The 14,999-nt window shown below is 49.1% G+C and overlaps 1 protein-coding gene across 5 annotated transcripts in view; it reads right to left on the reverse strand.

The window, feature by feature from the left end:
- The window catches only part of SSH2 (slingshot protein phosphatase 2), a 123,646-nt gene that overhangs the window by 7,694 nt on the left and 100,953 nt on the right, over positions 1 to 14,999 (reverse strand). For 2 of the 5 annotated variants that reach the window (XM_080982786.1, XM_080982784.1), the window contains 6 exons: positions 12,496 to 12,690; positions 9,452 to 9,545; positions 8,377 to 8,505; positions 6,107 to 6,153; positions 5,261 to 5,407; positions 4,798 to 4,998 (listed from right to left, as the gene is read on the reverse strand). In XM_080982786.1, coding sequence (XP_080838912.1) covers positions 4,798 to 4,998; positions 5,261 to 5,407; positions 6,107 to 6,153; positions 8,377 to 8,505; positions 9,452 to 9,545; positions 12,496 to 12,690 — 813 coding nt within the window. Of the gene's footprint in view, positions 1 to 4,797; positions 4,999 to 5,256; positions 5,408 to 6,106; positions 6,154 to 8,376; positions 8,506 to 9,451; positions 9,546 to 12,495; positions 12,691 to 13,709; positions 13,950 to 14,999 lie in introns of those variants that run through there. The other 3 variants (XM_080982785.1, XM_080982783.1, XM_080982787.1) reach the window with 2 other exon arrangements.

Genomic DNA, 14,999 nt, shown 5'->3' on the forward strand with positions numbered 1-14,999 from the left:
GCCCTTGAACTCTGATGACGGACAGAGGACCAGACTTGCACAATTCTGTTGGAACAGCTCTCAAGCTCTAATATAGACTATTGGGTTGGGATCCAGGAGGAGGGAGGGTTGTTTTTTTTGCCCTGCAAAGGGGCTCTGCAACCACAATGCTCAAGTCAGGCGCTTGCCGTCTCTGGTCAGATGCTGGTTTTGTTCCTGCTCGGCCACCTGTTCCCAGAATCGTGCCGCTGCCACCGGGGACACGGAGGGCAGCTCTCTTCCAGGGAACAAAAACATGTTGTTGCAGCTGATGAGAAGAAGGGCAGCAGCCTGGCTGCTGAGGGTGTTTTGTGCCGTCTGCTCCACAGCTTACAAGCTCTGGCCCCTAGAGGGAGCACGGACTCCGTCCAAAGCCAGAGAGCCAGGGATGCTGCTTCCGTCTTCCCCTTCTCAGTGCAAGCTGCGCTCCAGAGAGGGTAGCAGCCCTCCTGATGTAGCCATGCGAGAGGTGACGAAGGGGGGGGGGGGGGGCGTGCCAAGCAGGCCGCACTCCTCCAAGGGCCACCACCAGTAGGTGGCATGTTCTCAGGGGCACAAGAATCGGGATCACTTCCACTTTAACTGTGGCAGGGTTGTTGAGAAATACCGAAGTTATAAATATCCGGGGCTTTAGAGTTAGAAGTAAAGGCAAATAAGGGGAGTTGATAGAAGTACATGCAATGTTTTCTCCCTCTCCCATAATACCAGAACATCAGACAAAAGGATTCAGGACAGAGAAAAGGATGGAATTATTCACAGTGCGTCCGAGAGGTCCAGAGAACAGCAACACAAGAACGGGGCCTTTTCTGCAGTGGCTCCCCATTTGTGGAATGCTCTTCCCAGGGAAGTTTGCCTGGCACCTTCATTATGTACCTTTAGGCACCAGACAAAAGCATTCCTCTTCAACCAGACCTTGGGCTGATTTGACATTCCATGCCCTTTTAAAATGGTTTTCTTTGGGAGATTATTGGGTTGTTTTTGTTTTTATTATGCATTTTGTGATTTTGTGACCACCCTGAGACCCGCAGGTTCACAAATTTAATTAATTAATTATAATAACACTACCACCAACGTGGATGGCTTTTAAAGGGGCTTAGACAAATTCTTGGGACGATAAGTCTATCAAATGTTACTAGCCAAGGTGGCTACAATCTGCTTCTACCGTGGGAGGCCCTATGCCTCTGAATATCAGCTGCTGGGAATCACAAACGGGATGACTGTTGCTGTTTCGCTCAGCTCCTGCTTTGGGGCTTCCCGTCAGGACACCTGGCTGGTCACTGCCAGAACAGGATGCTCGGCTGGCATGAGTCACTGGTCTGACCCAGCAGCCAGTCTATTGTGAAGTTCTTGCTAGGTTTCTAAGGAAAAACCCACAACTTGCGCAGGGAAAAAAGAGACAGGGAGTTTTGGGAGGAAGGAGGTCCAAGAGAATAGAAGGATCTTGCTAGTGGGAGGGAATGTGGCTTGACAGTGTATCAAAAAGCAGTTGCTGTTGGAAAACCCCCTGGCCCCACAGCTCACTCTCACACCTGGCAAAGGTGTAACCCAAGAACCACAACCTTCCCTGCAGAGTCAGGATCTGAAACCCAAGAGCTAATCATATGAATGTGAATCAGCAAATGATCTGCCCCGGGGTGGGCAGCGATGGTAAACAAGGCCGCAAGGCAGGGGTCAAGGAGGTTTCTCTGGACTACAGTACTTTTAGCTGCTGGTCAACAGCTGCTCATTGTAATAGCCACATATTGCCTCTCATAAGAGCACAATTATATTTACCATAATTACCATTTGGGTGCTCAAAGCAGCCTCTACAATCTGCAACAACCAGATCAGTGCTTCTTGATAACTAAAGCATGCATGCACACCCCACACAGGTCATGAATACTGACAGGTGACATATTAAATCCTGAAAGAACCCCAAAACACGATATTCCACTCTTGCAGATTTGTGATCGAATTGCTGTGGAGGCAGCTGATGACTTTCTGCATGTATTGGCCTTAAATTATGGCTGCTAATCTTTTTAATTGATTTTGTTGGTTTTTCTGTAAACCACTTTTGAGGGTTTTTTTTAATACAATCACACATTTTGTGAAATAAACAAATAAACTTTGATTATCACTTGCTGGGGAACATGAGTTGGGGGGAAAGGGACTGCTTTGGGGGGCTTCGCACTGGGGCATCTGGCTGACCACTGTGAGAACAGGATGTCGGACTTGGTGGGTCTTTGCTAAATATCCGGAAGTCAGGTTCCTCTACGCTATTCACCTTTGTGGTTTGAAGGCAGCGTCCCCTGTTCGCTATTTAGATTACAAGGAACCATCCCTGGGAAGGTGACCCAGAAACTACAACTAATCCAGAATGTGGCAGCTAGACTGGTGACTGGGAGCAGCTGCCAAGACCATATAACACCGGTCCTGAAAGACCTACATTGGCTCCCAGTACGTTTCCGAGCACAATTCAAAGTGTTGGTGCTGACCTTGAAAGCCCTGAACGGCCTCGGCTTACCTGAAGGAGCATCTCCACCTCCATCATCCAGCCCAGACACTGAGGTCCAGTTCCGAGGGCCTTCTGGCAGTTCCCTCATTGCGAGAAGCTAGGTTACAGGGAAGCAGGAAGAGGCCTTCTTGGTGGTGGCACCCGCCCTGTAGAACGCCCTCCCGCCAGATGTCAAAGAGAAAAACAACTACCAAACTTTTAGAAGACATCTGAAGGCAGCCCTGTTTAGGGAAGCTTTTAATGTTTAATAGGTTATTGTATTTTAGTGTTCTGTTGAAAGCTGCCCAGAGTGGCTGGGGAAACCCAGCCAGATGGGTGGGGTATAAATAATAAGTTGTTGTTGTTGTTGTTGTTGTTGTTGTTGTTGTTGTTGTTAGGAATGGTGTTTGCCCAAATACTGCTACACCTAACCATTTTGCCATGCCAGCACCTCCTTGACTTCAATGATTTGAAGAAGAAACAGCCACCTGCTGTTTTTGCTTTTTTTTGGGGTGCTGGTGGTGGTGGGGAAAGGGCATTAAGAACATAAGAAGAGCCTGCTGGATCAGGCCAGTAGCCCATCTAGTCCAGCATCCTGTTCTCATAGTAGCCAACCAGATGCCCATGGGAAACCCACAAGCAGGATTCAAGCACAAGAGCAACACTCTCCCCTCCTGTGGTTTCCAGCAGCTGGTATTCAGAAGCATTTCTGCCTGTGGAGGAAGAATTTAGCCATCGGTAGCCCTCCCCTGTGCCTCTTGGAGCAAATTTGACATTGCCTAACACAGATTTCAAAAGTGCATATTAATAAACCCCTTTGTCCAGATCAGGATCCCGTCATAAAAATGCTCAGGAAAACTTTGGTGAGCCTCGGAACCACTCGTTTTCTACACCTCAACCGCAGTGTGCAATAGGGAGATAAGCTTTTATTTGAATGTTTAGTCCTACTAAGAGTAGACCCACTGAACAGAACAGGCACAACTGATTGTGGCCCATTAACTCCAACAGGTCTACTCTTGAGTAGAGCATAGTTGAATGCATCTCAAGGATCCCAGGCCTGTTTTGCAGGCTTGTCGCAAGGATCACGGCCGAGATAACTGTGCGCAAAGGGCTTTGAATGTTTGAAATTTGGTTTATAGCAACTGCCAAGTATTGGGGTTTTGTTTGTTTTGGATGGGATTCTGCGATGGGCCCTGTAGAATCTGCATTGCAAGCACCTCCCAAACATTAAGAAGTTTGGGCCGGTGCAGATAACCTGCTGCTAGCCGCCGCCCCCCCCTTGCCATGTGCCACCCAAACACACACGCACACACACTTTTTTCAAACGGCCCGACATCCACAGCAAAGCCACCTGGGAACCACGTGGCAGTGAGCTGGGATCCCTCTGGCAGGACAAGCCGTCTCTCTCTCTTTCCGCTCACTGGAGGTCACCCGAGGACACACATGTGTACAGTTGGAAGGGGGGGGGGGGAGAAGGAAAACACAGACACATGACATATTGAGACATCTTTTCCCAATCAGATGATGGGGGTCTCTCGTTACAAAAACAACCCCTTTGGTTTTGCATAAGAAAAGGAACTTGAGAAGGTGGGGAAGGGGAAGCCGTGCGGGGGGTGGGTGGGTGGGAATCTGCAATACACAAACAAACAAACAAACAAACAAACACACACACAGGCCCCTCGAAAGCCAGCCAGAAAGCAAAGTTGTTTTGTTGTTTGGGGGAAGCAGGTTGTGGGGGAAACACACACACACACACACACACACACACACACACACACACACACAGTGCACACAGCTAAAAAGCTTTTTAAAAGGATGACCTAAGTTTTAATTCATTCCTGCTGGGGTCACCCCCCCACCCCAAGTTCCCCCATCGGTTTCAATGACCAACAGTTCTTACTGACTTTGTTTTCATCACAACTGATTTCACTGCATCCCAACATATTTTTTTGGCAATTTATCCCATTAAAAAAAATGCTTTGATTTCTCCCCACTTTTTTTTGCAGAAAAGGGAGGTAAAAAGATATTCAACTAAGCTAAAAACTATGCGTTTGTGCTCTTCCAAAATGCCCCCTCTTTTTTTACACACACACACAGAGAGAGAGAGAGAGAGAGAGCGCGCGCTAATGCAGCTCCAAAAGTTTCCTGAACTTTGCATCGAAGAGAGCAAGGATTTATATCATTTCTGTGTGTGAAAGCTGAAATTCAGAAGCAGCCAGATGCTGGCATTCCATGAAACACCCTCTGGCTCCCAGTTGCCCATAGTCAGGGATGCTGAGGTGTAGTCTTGGCTGTTTTGGACTCACCTGGCCAGGAGGATGCCCTGATACTCCTCTAGCTGCCGCATGAAGCTGGGGTTGGGCTTGGTGACGGTCCGGCGCTCCTTCACGTAGTCGTAGGCCCGGTCGAGGTTCCAGCCGTACTCCTTCATGGCGTAGGCAATCACCGTGGAGGCCGACCGGCTGACCCCCATCTTGCAGTGAACCAGGCACTTGGATCCGTTCTTCCTGCAAGATGATAAAGGGAAAGGGAGGGGGAGAGGGTTACCCAAGTTCCCATCACTCAAACGGCTTTGCTGGGGAGAGAGTGTTTCACAGGCGGAATCAATAAATGCCATATATGGAAGACAATCTTACTCGGCTACAAGTGCTCACCAAAGAAGAAGACTGTAAGTCTAGCAATGGATACAACCCGATATCTTTAGATACAGGCCCACATGCTATATGGATGTGGACACGCTTTTAATATTAAGATAAAAAGGGAACTTGCTTTGCTTTGGAGATGAATTTGTAGGTGTCGTTCCAGTAAGCCAGGAGATCTGTTGCCTCCTCGTCGTAAACACGGATGTTGTGGTACTCAAAGACGCCAGGGAAGAAGTTGTCGATTTCTCGGGTGACGTTCAGAATGTACCGCACCCTGAAGCCAAAAGGGCAATAAGGCTGGTTTAGGGGGGAGGTGTTAGACACCCCCCACTCCACCCCACCCCGTTGTGTTTCCAAAACAAGGGACAAAGTTGACAAGAAAGAAGCCCTTGAGGTTTAGCAAAATAAATAAAATAAAAACCAGGGGTGAGGCAATTCCTTCTCACCCCTAAGAAATGTCTAAGAATCATAGAATGGTAGAGTGGTAGAGTCTAAGAGACCCCCAAGGGTAATCTAACCCCACCCTCACAGCTCATAAATCCCCAACACATGGCCATCAGACCCCTGACTGTTGTTTTGGTCCACAGCGGCCAACATGGGACCCTACAGATGCTGATGGACTTCCAACTCCCAGCAGCCCCTGCAGGCACCACGGTCAAATGCCAGGGATGATGGGAGTCAGATTTCAGCGGCACATGGAGGGCTGTGGGTCTGCAGCCAAAGGGTTAAAGTGATAGAGCTGATTCCTAGAGTGGCGAGACAGGCCACAGAGAAGGAAATGGCTCCCAAACTGAGTCCTCCCAGATGTCATTGGACTCCCAATAGTCTGTAGGGCACCACCCTGGCTATCCCTGCCTTGGTCTGAAGACACCCCCCCCAGCAACCAAGTGGAACTGGGGGGCCGTCACTGGTTTTTTGCTCTCTGCTGGGTGGGATGAAGGACATTTCATCATGGCCATGTTCTGGGACTTACCCTCTATTCTGCAGATCTTCCAGATTGGAGGCATTCCACTCTGAACCCTGCACAAAGGGAGAAGACAGGGTGGGGGAAATCAAATCACGTCAAGAACAGGGCAGGGTGCGCAAATGGAGCAGGGGGTGGGGGGGTGGAGTGAACAGTATTGGGCAAAGAACCCAGGGCTCCTGGCTGGGAAACGGGAGTGTCAGAAAAGGGGAAAGGGAACCCCAGAAGACACCTGATGGATCAGGCCAATGTCCCAACCAGTCCAGCATCCTGTTCTCTAAGTTGGCCAACCAGATGCCCCAATGGGAAAATGGCAAGCAGGACCCGAGTCCTCTCCCCTCCTGCGGCTTCCAGCAACTGGGATTCAGAAGCATCGCTGCCTCTGACTGTGGAGGGCAGAGCAGAGCCATTCTGGCCAGCAGCCATCAATAGCCCTCCCCTCTCCTCCAGGAATTTGTCCAATCCTCTTTCAAAGCCATCCAAGTTGGCTCCCTGCAGTAGGGAGTTCCACAGTTCAACTAGCTGCCGCGCGAGAAAAGGACTTTCTTTTCTTCCAACATTCAGCTTTGTGAGATCTCCAGGGGTTCTCGTGTTACAAGAGAAGAGGGGGAACATTCCTCTATCGACTTTTGATTCCGCAGAGAGGGTCAGGGCTGAAAAGGTACGTCGTCTTCTTACGTAAAACTGCTGACTGATGCCTGGCCTGTGCATCCGGCCAGAGGAGGGAGGGTGGGAAAAGCCCCAGAGCTGCTGACTCATCAGCCGGCGCAGCCTCGCGAGACGTGCCTTGGCACCAGGCGAGCTCAAACATTTCAGTAGCCCAGTGTTTACACAGCTTGAAAAAGAGGAGGAGGAGGACCCTTTGGTTGGGGATATCGCATGCTTCCACCCAGAGCATCGCCATCCTGGGCTTTACTGGAAGCAGAATCCCACCTGCCAGACCTGAATAAGCCTTTCCTGTGTTTGTTCTCAAACTTTCCCGGGGCACCTTTGTTCCTGTCGTTTTCTCCCAGAATAGGGGCGTGGGCAGGACGCTCCGGTAACCTCAGAAATTCCAGGCCCCAGGATGGCGAGAGGGATTCAGGGATATGCCGAACATCTGCCTTGCGGGAGATGGTTCGCCTGCACTCTCTGCTCTCTCTTGGGTCTTTTCGGTTTGCTTATGTAATAAATGTACCGTACTTAACAATTTAAATGCATGTACAGTGGTACCTCGGGTTAAGAACTTAATTCGTTCCGGAGGTCCGTTCTTAACTTGACGCTAATGGGGCCTCCCGCTGCCGCCATGCCACCAGTGCATGATTTCTGTTCTTATCCTGAAGCAAAGTTCTTTTTTTTTTTTTTTAAATAATTATTTGGGCAAAGTTCTTAACCCGAGGTACTACAGTGGTACCTCAGGTTACAGATGCTTCAGGTTACAGACTCCGCTAACCCAGAAATAGTACCTTGGGTTAAGATCTTCGCTTCAGGATGAGAACAGAAATCAAGTGGCGGAGGCGGGAGGCCCCATTAGCTAAAGTGGTGCTTCAGCTTAAGAACAGTTTCAGGTTAAGAACAGACCTCCAGAACGAATTAAGTTCTTAACCCGAGGTACCACTGTATTTCTGAGTTAGTGGAGTCTGTAACCTGAAGCGTCTGTAACCCGAGGTACCACTGTACTCGCTCCCACAGTAGGCAGTCCCCGTCCCCCCAATCTCATTGCATTAGAACTCGTAGACCTCCAATGAAGCTAATGTTGGAAGATTCAGGACAGGTAAAAGAAAGGACTTCCTTCGTGCAGTGGACAGTTAAACTGTGGAACTCCCTCCCACAGGATGGCTTTAAAAGAGGATTAGACAAATTCATGGAGGGAGCGAGGGTTATCAATGGCTGCCAGCCACAACAGCCACGCTCTGCCTCCACTGTTGGAGATGGCCATGCCTCGGACTACCAGCTTCTGGAAGCCACAGGAGGGGAGTGTTGTTCTTGTGCTCAGATCCTGCTTCCTGCCTTCATCCAAGCATCTGGTTGGCCCCTGCGAGAGGAGGATGCAAGACTAGATGGGCCATTGGCCTGATGTTCTTACATGACATCTCAGTCTCTATAAATAAGAGATGGTTTCTGCTACTCTGGCTAAGCTTAATCATGATGGAGCAGTGAGGAGGACGGCAGAAGAGGGAGATAATGGTCTGTATGGCAGAGCAGATTTGGGGGGTGTTGTTCTAAAAGGGTGGGGATGACAGCAGGTAAAGCTGAGCAGCTTGTGGGCATTCCTAGCGGCCACATGCCAAAACACTTACCAGGAAGACATGGTCAAAGATCTGTGTGGGGCTGTCCATCTGGCCCAAGATGACGATCATCTCGTTATCAATGAACTCCTTAAACTCCCGCAAGTTGCAGGCCATCTGCATCTCCAGCTCTGTGCGGATCTTGGAGAGGAGAGAGGAGGAAGAGGCTGCCTTTGAGACGGTGCATTGTTACATCTCAAACACCCACCCTGGGGGGGTAGCAGTACCCCTCATCCGACCCCCACCTCCCTTCTCTTATGGCCCCAGGAGAAAGGGCCAGGGATTCTTTAGCTGTGATTTCTCGGTGACCCTTCGAGTACCTTTCCAATTGTAAAATTCTATGAAATTTGCCTGGAATCAAACAAAACATTTAAGGAGCAGCCAGACCCACAGAAGACAAAAGACGCAAGAGTCAAGGGTTGGGTCAGACTTCCAACAGCAAGAAGGTCAGATCCCCAGGCTATCAAAAGCTGTAAAAAGGCAGCAATTGGTCTTTGGATTCCTCCTCTTCAGCAGTAGGGCTTGTCATTTTAGACAGTGAAACCTTTTTTTTTTTGCAAAATTCTTCACTTAAAATACGTTTTTGGGTGTGAGGAATTCAAATCTGCTGGGGTTTTTTTGTGACTGGACAACATTTAACTTGCTAAGTCTACGTTTGATGAAAAAGCACACAAACTACTTTTGGAAAACCAAATAATTTTAATTTTGGCTTCTGAAAATGTCAGGTAATGCTAAAGAATAATTAATATATAATATAATTGCAAGTACTTGGCAATCATTTTTAATGATTTCTATGCCATTTTGCACATATTCCACCTACCAAGCAAAACTAAATTATGTTATTTTAACCTAACTAACTTTTGAATTGCCAAGTCATGTTGCAAGCTTTTAGCACCCCTCATTTTTGGGATTTCAAAGTTGAAAGATTCAAAGTGCCCTACTCCAGCTGGCCGCTCTGGATGGGGAATAGGACTGAAGGATGTGGCTGCAGCAACTAGGTGTCCCTCCCCCCAAGAAAACCCCCCTCAGCCTTCCCTGCCCTCTTTAGCAATCTGGGGGGCCAGCCCACCAGCCTCCTTTTCCTCACCTCCTTGGACGTGATGTTCTCCAAATCTTTCTGCATCATGATTTCCCTCAGCTTGGTCTTTATGAGACGTTCTGTGCGTTCCCGTTCCGTCGGGCTGCAGGGGCATGGGGAGAAATGGAAGAAAAAATAGTTTCAGAAGTCTTGGGGGCAGGCGGGGGTACTGTACACATTGGCTTCAAGACAAAAAGCTCCATTCCCTCCGACTGCCTCTGTGGGAGAGCTGCGAAGCCAAGATCGGCTCTGCTGAAAGCTCCTCCTTCCTCTGGTGAAGCTAGAAACAACTGTTCAGAAATAGGGGTCTGAGTTTTGATTTTCCTCTTCCCTCCCTGTCCTTTCCCCTTGTGTGCCATGTCTTTTTTTAATTGTGAGCCTGTGGGTAGGGACCATCTTGTTTTGACTGTATGTAAGTTGCCCTGGGAACCATTTTGGCCAAAGAGCAGGGTAATAAAAACAAACAAGTCTAGTTCTCAAGTTGAGTGGGGAACCTTTTTCATCCTGAGGGCCACACTCTATTCTGGGTAACCTCCCGAGGGCCATCTGCCAGTGGTGAGTGGAGCCAGGGGCGACAAAAGTGGGTGGAGCAATTCATGCGAATGTCTACAGGCACGAGTCCAGGCCCTTCTCTACCTGCCATCTGGACAAGCGACAGACAGCGGCAGTGAAGGGTGTGGTGTGGAGAGTCCTGAGGGCCAGAGATGGAGACCTTGAGGGCCTCACCTGGCCCCTGGACCTGAGGCCCCCAACCCCTTATGAAGGACCTCCACAGCAAACCACACCAGACAGGTGTTTCGACCTTCATCCGTCCTCGTTTACAAGGATTTAATAGGCGAGATCAATGCCCACAGCTCTTTACAGCAGGGGTTCAGGGCAGGATGTGTGGCCCTGCAGACGCCAACTCTTATCAGCACCCCTGACCTTTGGCCATGCTGGCTGGGGCCAATGCAAGCTGCAGCTTCCACCCCACCAACTCCTGTAATACAGCCTCAGCACAATACTGTGCTGGACTGGTCTGCCTCGTTATGTTTCCGACAGTCTTTTCACTTATATATTGCATTTATACCCCACCTTTTCTCCAAGGAGCTTGAGGGGGTTCGCCCTCTCCTCATTTAACCCACCACAATAATCTTGTGAGGTAGGTTAGGCCGAGAGAGGCAGTGACTGGCAGAAGGTTGCACCCAGTGAGCTTCATGGCTGAGTGGAGGTTCGAAACCTGGTCTCTCCCAGGCCCTAGCCCATGGGTAGGCAAACTAAGGCCCGGGGGCTGGATCCGGCCCAATTGCCTTCTCAATCCGGCCCGCGGACGGTCTGGGAATCAGCGTGTTTTTACATGAGTAGAATGTGTCCTTTTATTTAAAATGCATCTCTGGGTTATTTGTGGGGCATAGAAATTCATTCATTTTCTTTTTCAAAATACAGTGGTACCTCAGGTTAAGTACTTAATTCATTCTGGAGGTCCGTTCTTAACCTGAAACGGTTCTTAACCTGAAGCACCACTTTAGCTAATGGGGCCTCCTGCTGTTGCCGCACGATTTCTGTTCGCATCCTGAAGCAAAGTTCTTAACCTGAGGTACTATTTCGGGGTTAGCAGAGTGTAACCTGAAGCGTATATAACCTGAAGCACCACTGTATAGTCCAGCCCCCCACAAGGTCTGAGGGACAGTGGACCGGCCCCCTGCTGAAAAAGTTTGCTGACCCCTGCCCTAGCCCGACACTTTGACCGCTACACCACTGAATCTCAGGGCCAAGGACAGACAGGGAACCCCAGTGAGATGTACCAACCACCACAGCACACTGGGCCTCTCCATCAGAAGCCATCTTGCAGCCTGAAGAGGTCCTGGTCCAGCACAATTTTGCCAGCATATGCTACTGTAGCCTGGCCTGTAATTCTGCCCCTCCACCTTCCTTGGAAAGGTAACAGGCTCTACGCTTCCTTATATAGAACGCACCACGCAGCCAGCAGCACCCGTGGGTGCATTCCAGCAGCCTCTCTGGCCTTATCGCTGGTGGGTAAAAATAGTCAGGGCTTATCAGCAAGGACCGTAGCACTCTGGGGCTGGGAAGCCCATGAATAAACACCTCTCATCCATGTATATATGCCATCGTCCTGTATGTGAACACAGCCTCTGGCTGGATCAGACCAAAGCACACACACACACACACATATCCCGGCTAGATGGATATCTCTGAGACCACCAGCAGAGATACGAAGCAATGTGGCCACAGCTGAGTCTGAAAGCCAACGAATGAATGAATCCAACAGTAATAAACAGTATTGTGGAGCGCACAGCTCCACAATAACATGGAGAAGGGCTTTTAGTGTGGCAGCCCCTGCCCTGTGGAACAGCGCCCCTGTCGAGATACGACTGGAGGCGCCCAGCACATGTACTTGCCAGAAGCAAGGGAATACATTTTTGTTCCCCCAATGGATAACTGGGTTTTTGCCACAGACTTCCACTTTGTCAAGGATTTAATCTTGTTTCAAAAGTGCTTGCTGTTTTTGTGTTTTGAAACTACTTCTAATGATGTAGAAGTGATGAACGAATCACGATGATGAGGATGATTATAGCTGGCTGAGGGATAGGCCTTGCGAAACAAGCCCAGCTGACAGGCGAGACAGGCTGGCAGAGAAACCAGCATGCTCTCAAACCCGCTGACCTTTGACATCCGAGATGTATATTTTCCAAGACCCACCCTATCAATTGCATTGCAGGAAGTTGGGACTAGATGCCACTCAGAGTCCCTTTTTTGATGGCTGTCAGAGGCAGCAATGTTTATGAATGCCTGTTGCTGGAAACCGCAGGAGGGGAGAGCATTGCTCCTGTGTTCGAATCCTGCTTGTGTGTTTCCCATGGGCACCTGGCTGGCCACTGTGAGAGCAGGATGCTGGACTACTAGACTGACCACTGGCCTGATCCAGCAAGTCTGTTCTGACTTCTGTGACTGTTATTTGTTTTAATGTTGCACCTTGGAATGGCTGCAACCTGCCCCGGGACGTTAGGGTGGAAGGCAGGTAAGGAATCAAAACCGTCCCCAGCCCTACTCACACGTCCGTGAAGAGGGCAGGCGAATCGGGTCGGTGGGACTGGACATCTTGCATGGCGTTCCATTCGTTGACGGAGGACTGGTCTGAGTTGATGTGGCTCTCATAGTAGCTGACCCACGTGAGGAAAAGGCTCCCCGGGTAGTAGTTGTTGATGCGAGCCACTTCGCAGGCCTTGTGGAGACTCTGCAGGGCAGACCTGGATGGAGCAGGTGGAGGAGGGAGAAAATAAAAGCAGAGGAAAGAAGTCAGGGAATCAGGAACAGCCAGAGGACGGAGAGGGCCCACAGCTGAGCCAGGGAGAAATGACACACTTAACTGCTATTATTATTATTATTATTATTATTATTATTATTATTTTCAAAAGAAACTGTATCAACCCAAAGAAAATACACATGATTACAAAGTAGGAAAAATAATAATTTGGAACTACTTTTCCTAATACATTCAACATTTTATTAAATAAATAAAATAAAATGGAGATCTCTCTGTTGCTTCACAGAAATGTCTGGTCAATCATATAGCCCATCAAAGGTACCTGAACTCCAAAGAGGCGCAGCCAGGCTCATTTATTGGTTATTGGTATAAATGAGTACTGTAGCTGCTTCTCTGCTGGGAGGTCCTTCTGATTGTGCTATATAATCAACGAAGTCAAACAGTATGGTGCAAAACTTGTCTTTTGCTTTCCACTAAATAATCACACTTGGATATTAGTATGCATCAACTTGTAAACTTTTGAAAATTAGAAATAAAAAGTAAACAACAACAACACTTGGCTGTTAGTATTGGCTATATTTTTTCCACCTTTTGAGGTAAGAGCACCTCTAAAGGAGACCTATAGGGGAGCTGAGCAAGAAGGGAGCCCCACGCTCAATACCTGGATTCTCCAGTTACACCTACAACTCACACCACACCCACCACTTTCCTCCTATTTCATAGAATGCAATCACTTTATTATATATAAATAAAAATAAATGTAGCAAATGCTGCTTCGTTCTGCATTTAGCTGTGATTCCTGCATTGAAGGGGGCTGGACGAGATGACCCCTTGGGGGCTGCTTACAACTCTGCAATTCTATGGTTCTATGAATCTCCTAGTAAGCTTCTGGTGGGGCGGGGGGGGGGGGGCTTTCTTCTCCTCCCCACAATTTTCCAAAGCCCAGTCTGACAGCCAGCCCAGAACACACGCTGCACACAAACAGGCAATGTCCAGTCTCACATGGTGCCAAATTCTTCCCTCAGCATGGAAGGCAAGGCTCTCAGTGGCTCTGTTCCTCCTCCAGGGTCCCAGGCAGCAAATGTTGGGAATGGCAAGCGAGGGAATGCTCTTGTGCTCAAGTCCTGCATGTGGGTTTCTCAGAAGAGACATCTGGTTGGCCACTGAGAGAACAGGAGGCTGGGCCAGATGGGCCCCTTTAGCTCTCGTGATGCCCCCATGTTTACGTCCCTTCCTGAGAGCGGTTGAGCTCGGAAGGGAGCCACAATGGGTTGAAGCTCATCATGGGATGTGCTGTCATTTAAAAATGTCCTGAGATGCTTTCTAAGAAGGAGCCGCTCCACCTGTTTTGAGCTGGCATCCTGACTCTCTGCCCGTGACCTGAAAGATCTAGGTTAAAAGCAAAGACATGGAGCTCTCCCACAAATACATCGCAAGCTCAACGGGTGACACATTTCGAAAGAGCGAAAGCGATCCTGAATCAGTGAATCCGCAAACTTGTTAGAAGAACCCTACTGAGAGCTGTCCTATAAAGGAGAAGGATTATCCAGCAGGCTTAGCAGGCAAAACCTGGACATATAAAGCTCTGCCTGGCTCTTCGGATGCCAAAGAGAATCCCTTATAAACATCATCCAGAGTTTAGGTCGCTCTGCTGAAAGGTCAGTTTCATTGGCAACTTCCTGACCTTGAACTGTTTCCCCATTCCAGCTAGTCACTGCAACAACCAATACTTTACTTTTAGGAACTGGCACCTGTGTTTGCTTTTTCCTCTCTTCTGTCCTCCTCCCTTTTTCCTTGTATGTTGTGTCTTTTTTAAATACATTGTAACCCCGCAGAAAGGGGACTCTGGTTATAAATGCTTGTATTTAGGCTACTCTTTTGGTCATTAGAGCTCTAAACAAATATAAGGGCTCTAAAACCAACCAACCAACCAACCGACCAACCAACTCAGAGGTAACAGAGGGCTCCGTGGTAACCATAGAACCATAGAATTTTAGAGTTGGAAGGAACCCTATGGATCATCTAGCCCAGAGGTCAGCAAGGTTATACCTGCCTGGGCCGGTCAAGTCCTGTGGAGATCTCTCTGTGGGCTGGATCCCACGTGTGCGATTTCCGGCGCCTGGGCATGCGCAGATGCGATTTCCAGCACCTGGGCATGCGCAGACGTGATTTTCGCACCTGGGCATGCGCAGACGCGATTTCTGGCAGCTGGGCATGTGCAGACGTGATTTCCGGTGCCACGGAAGTGAGTCCCTGCTGGTTTAGCGCAGTGCATGGGGACTCGCCAAGCAG

The sequence above is a fragment of the Podarcis pityusensis genome (genome assembly GCF_964106645.2).
Source record: "Podarcis pityusensis genome assembly, chromosome: 15".
Lineage (NCBI taxonomy): Eukaryota > Metazoa > Chordata > Lepidosauria > Squamata > Lacertidae > Podarcis > Podarcis pityusensis.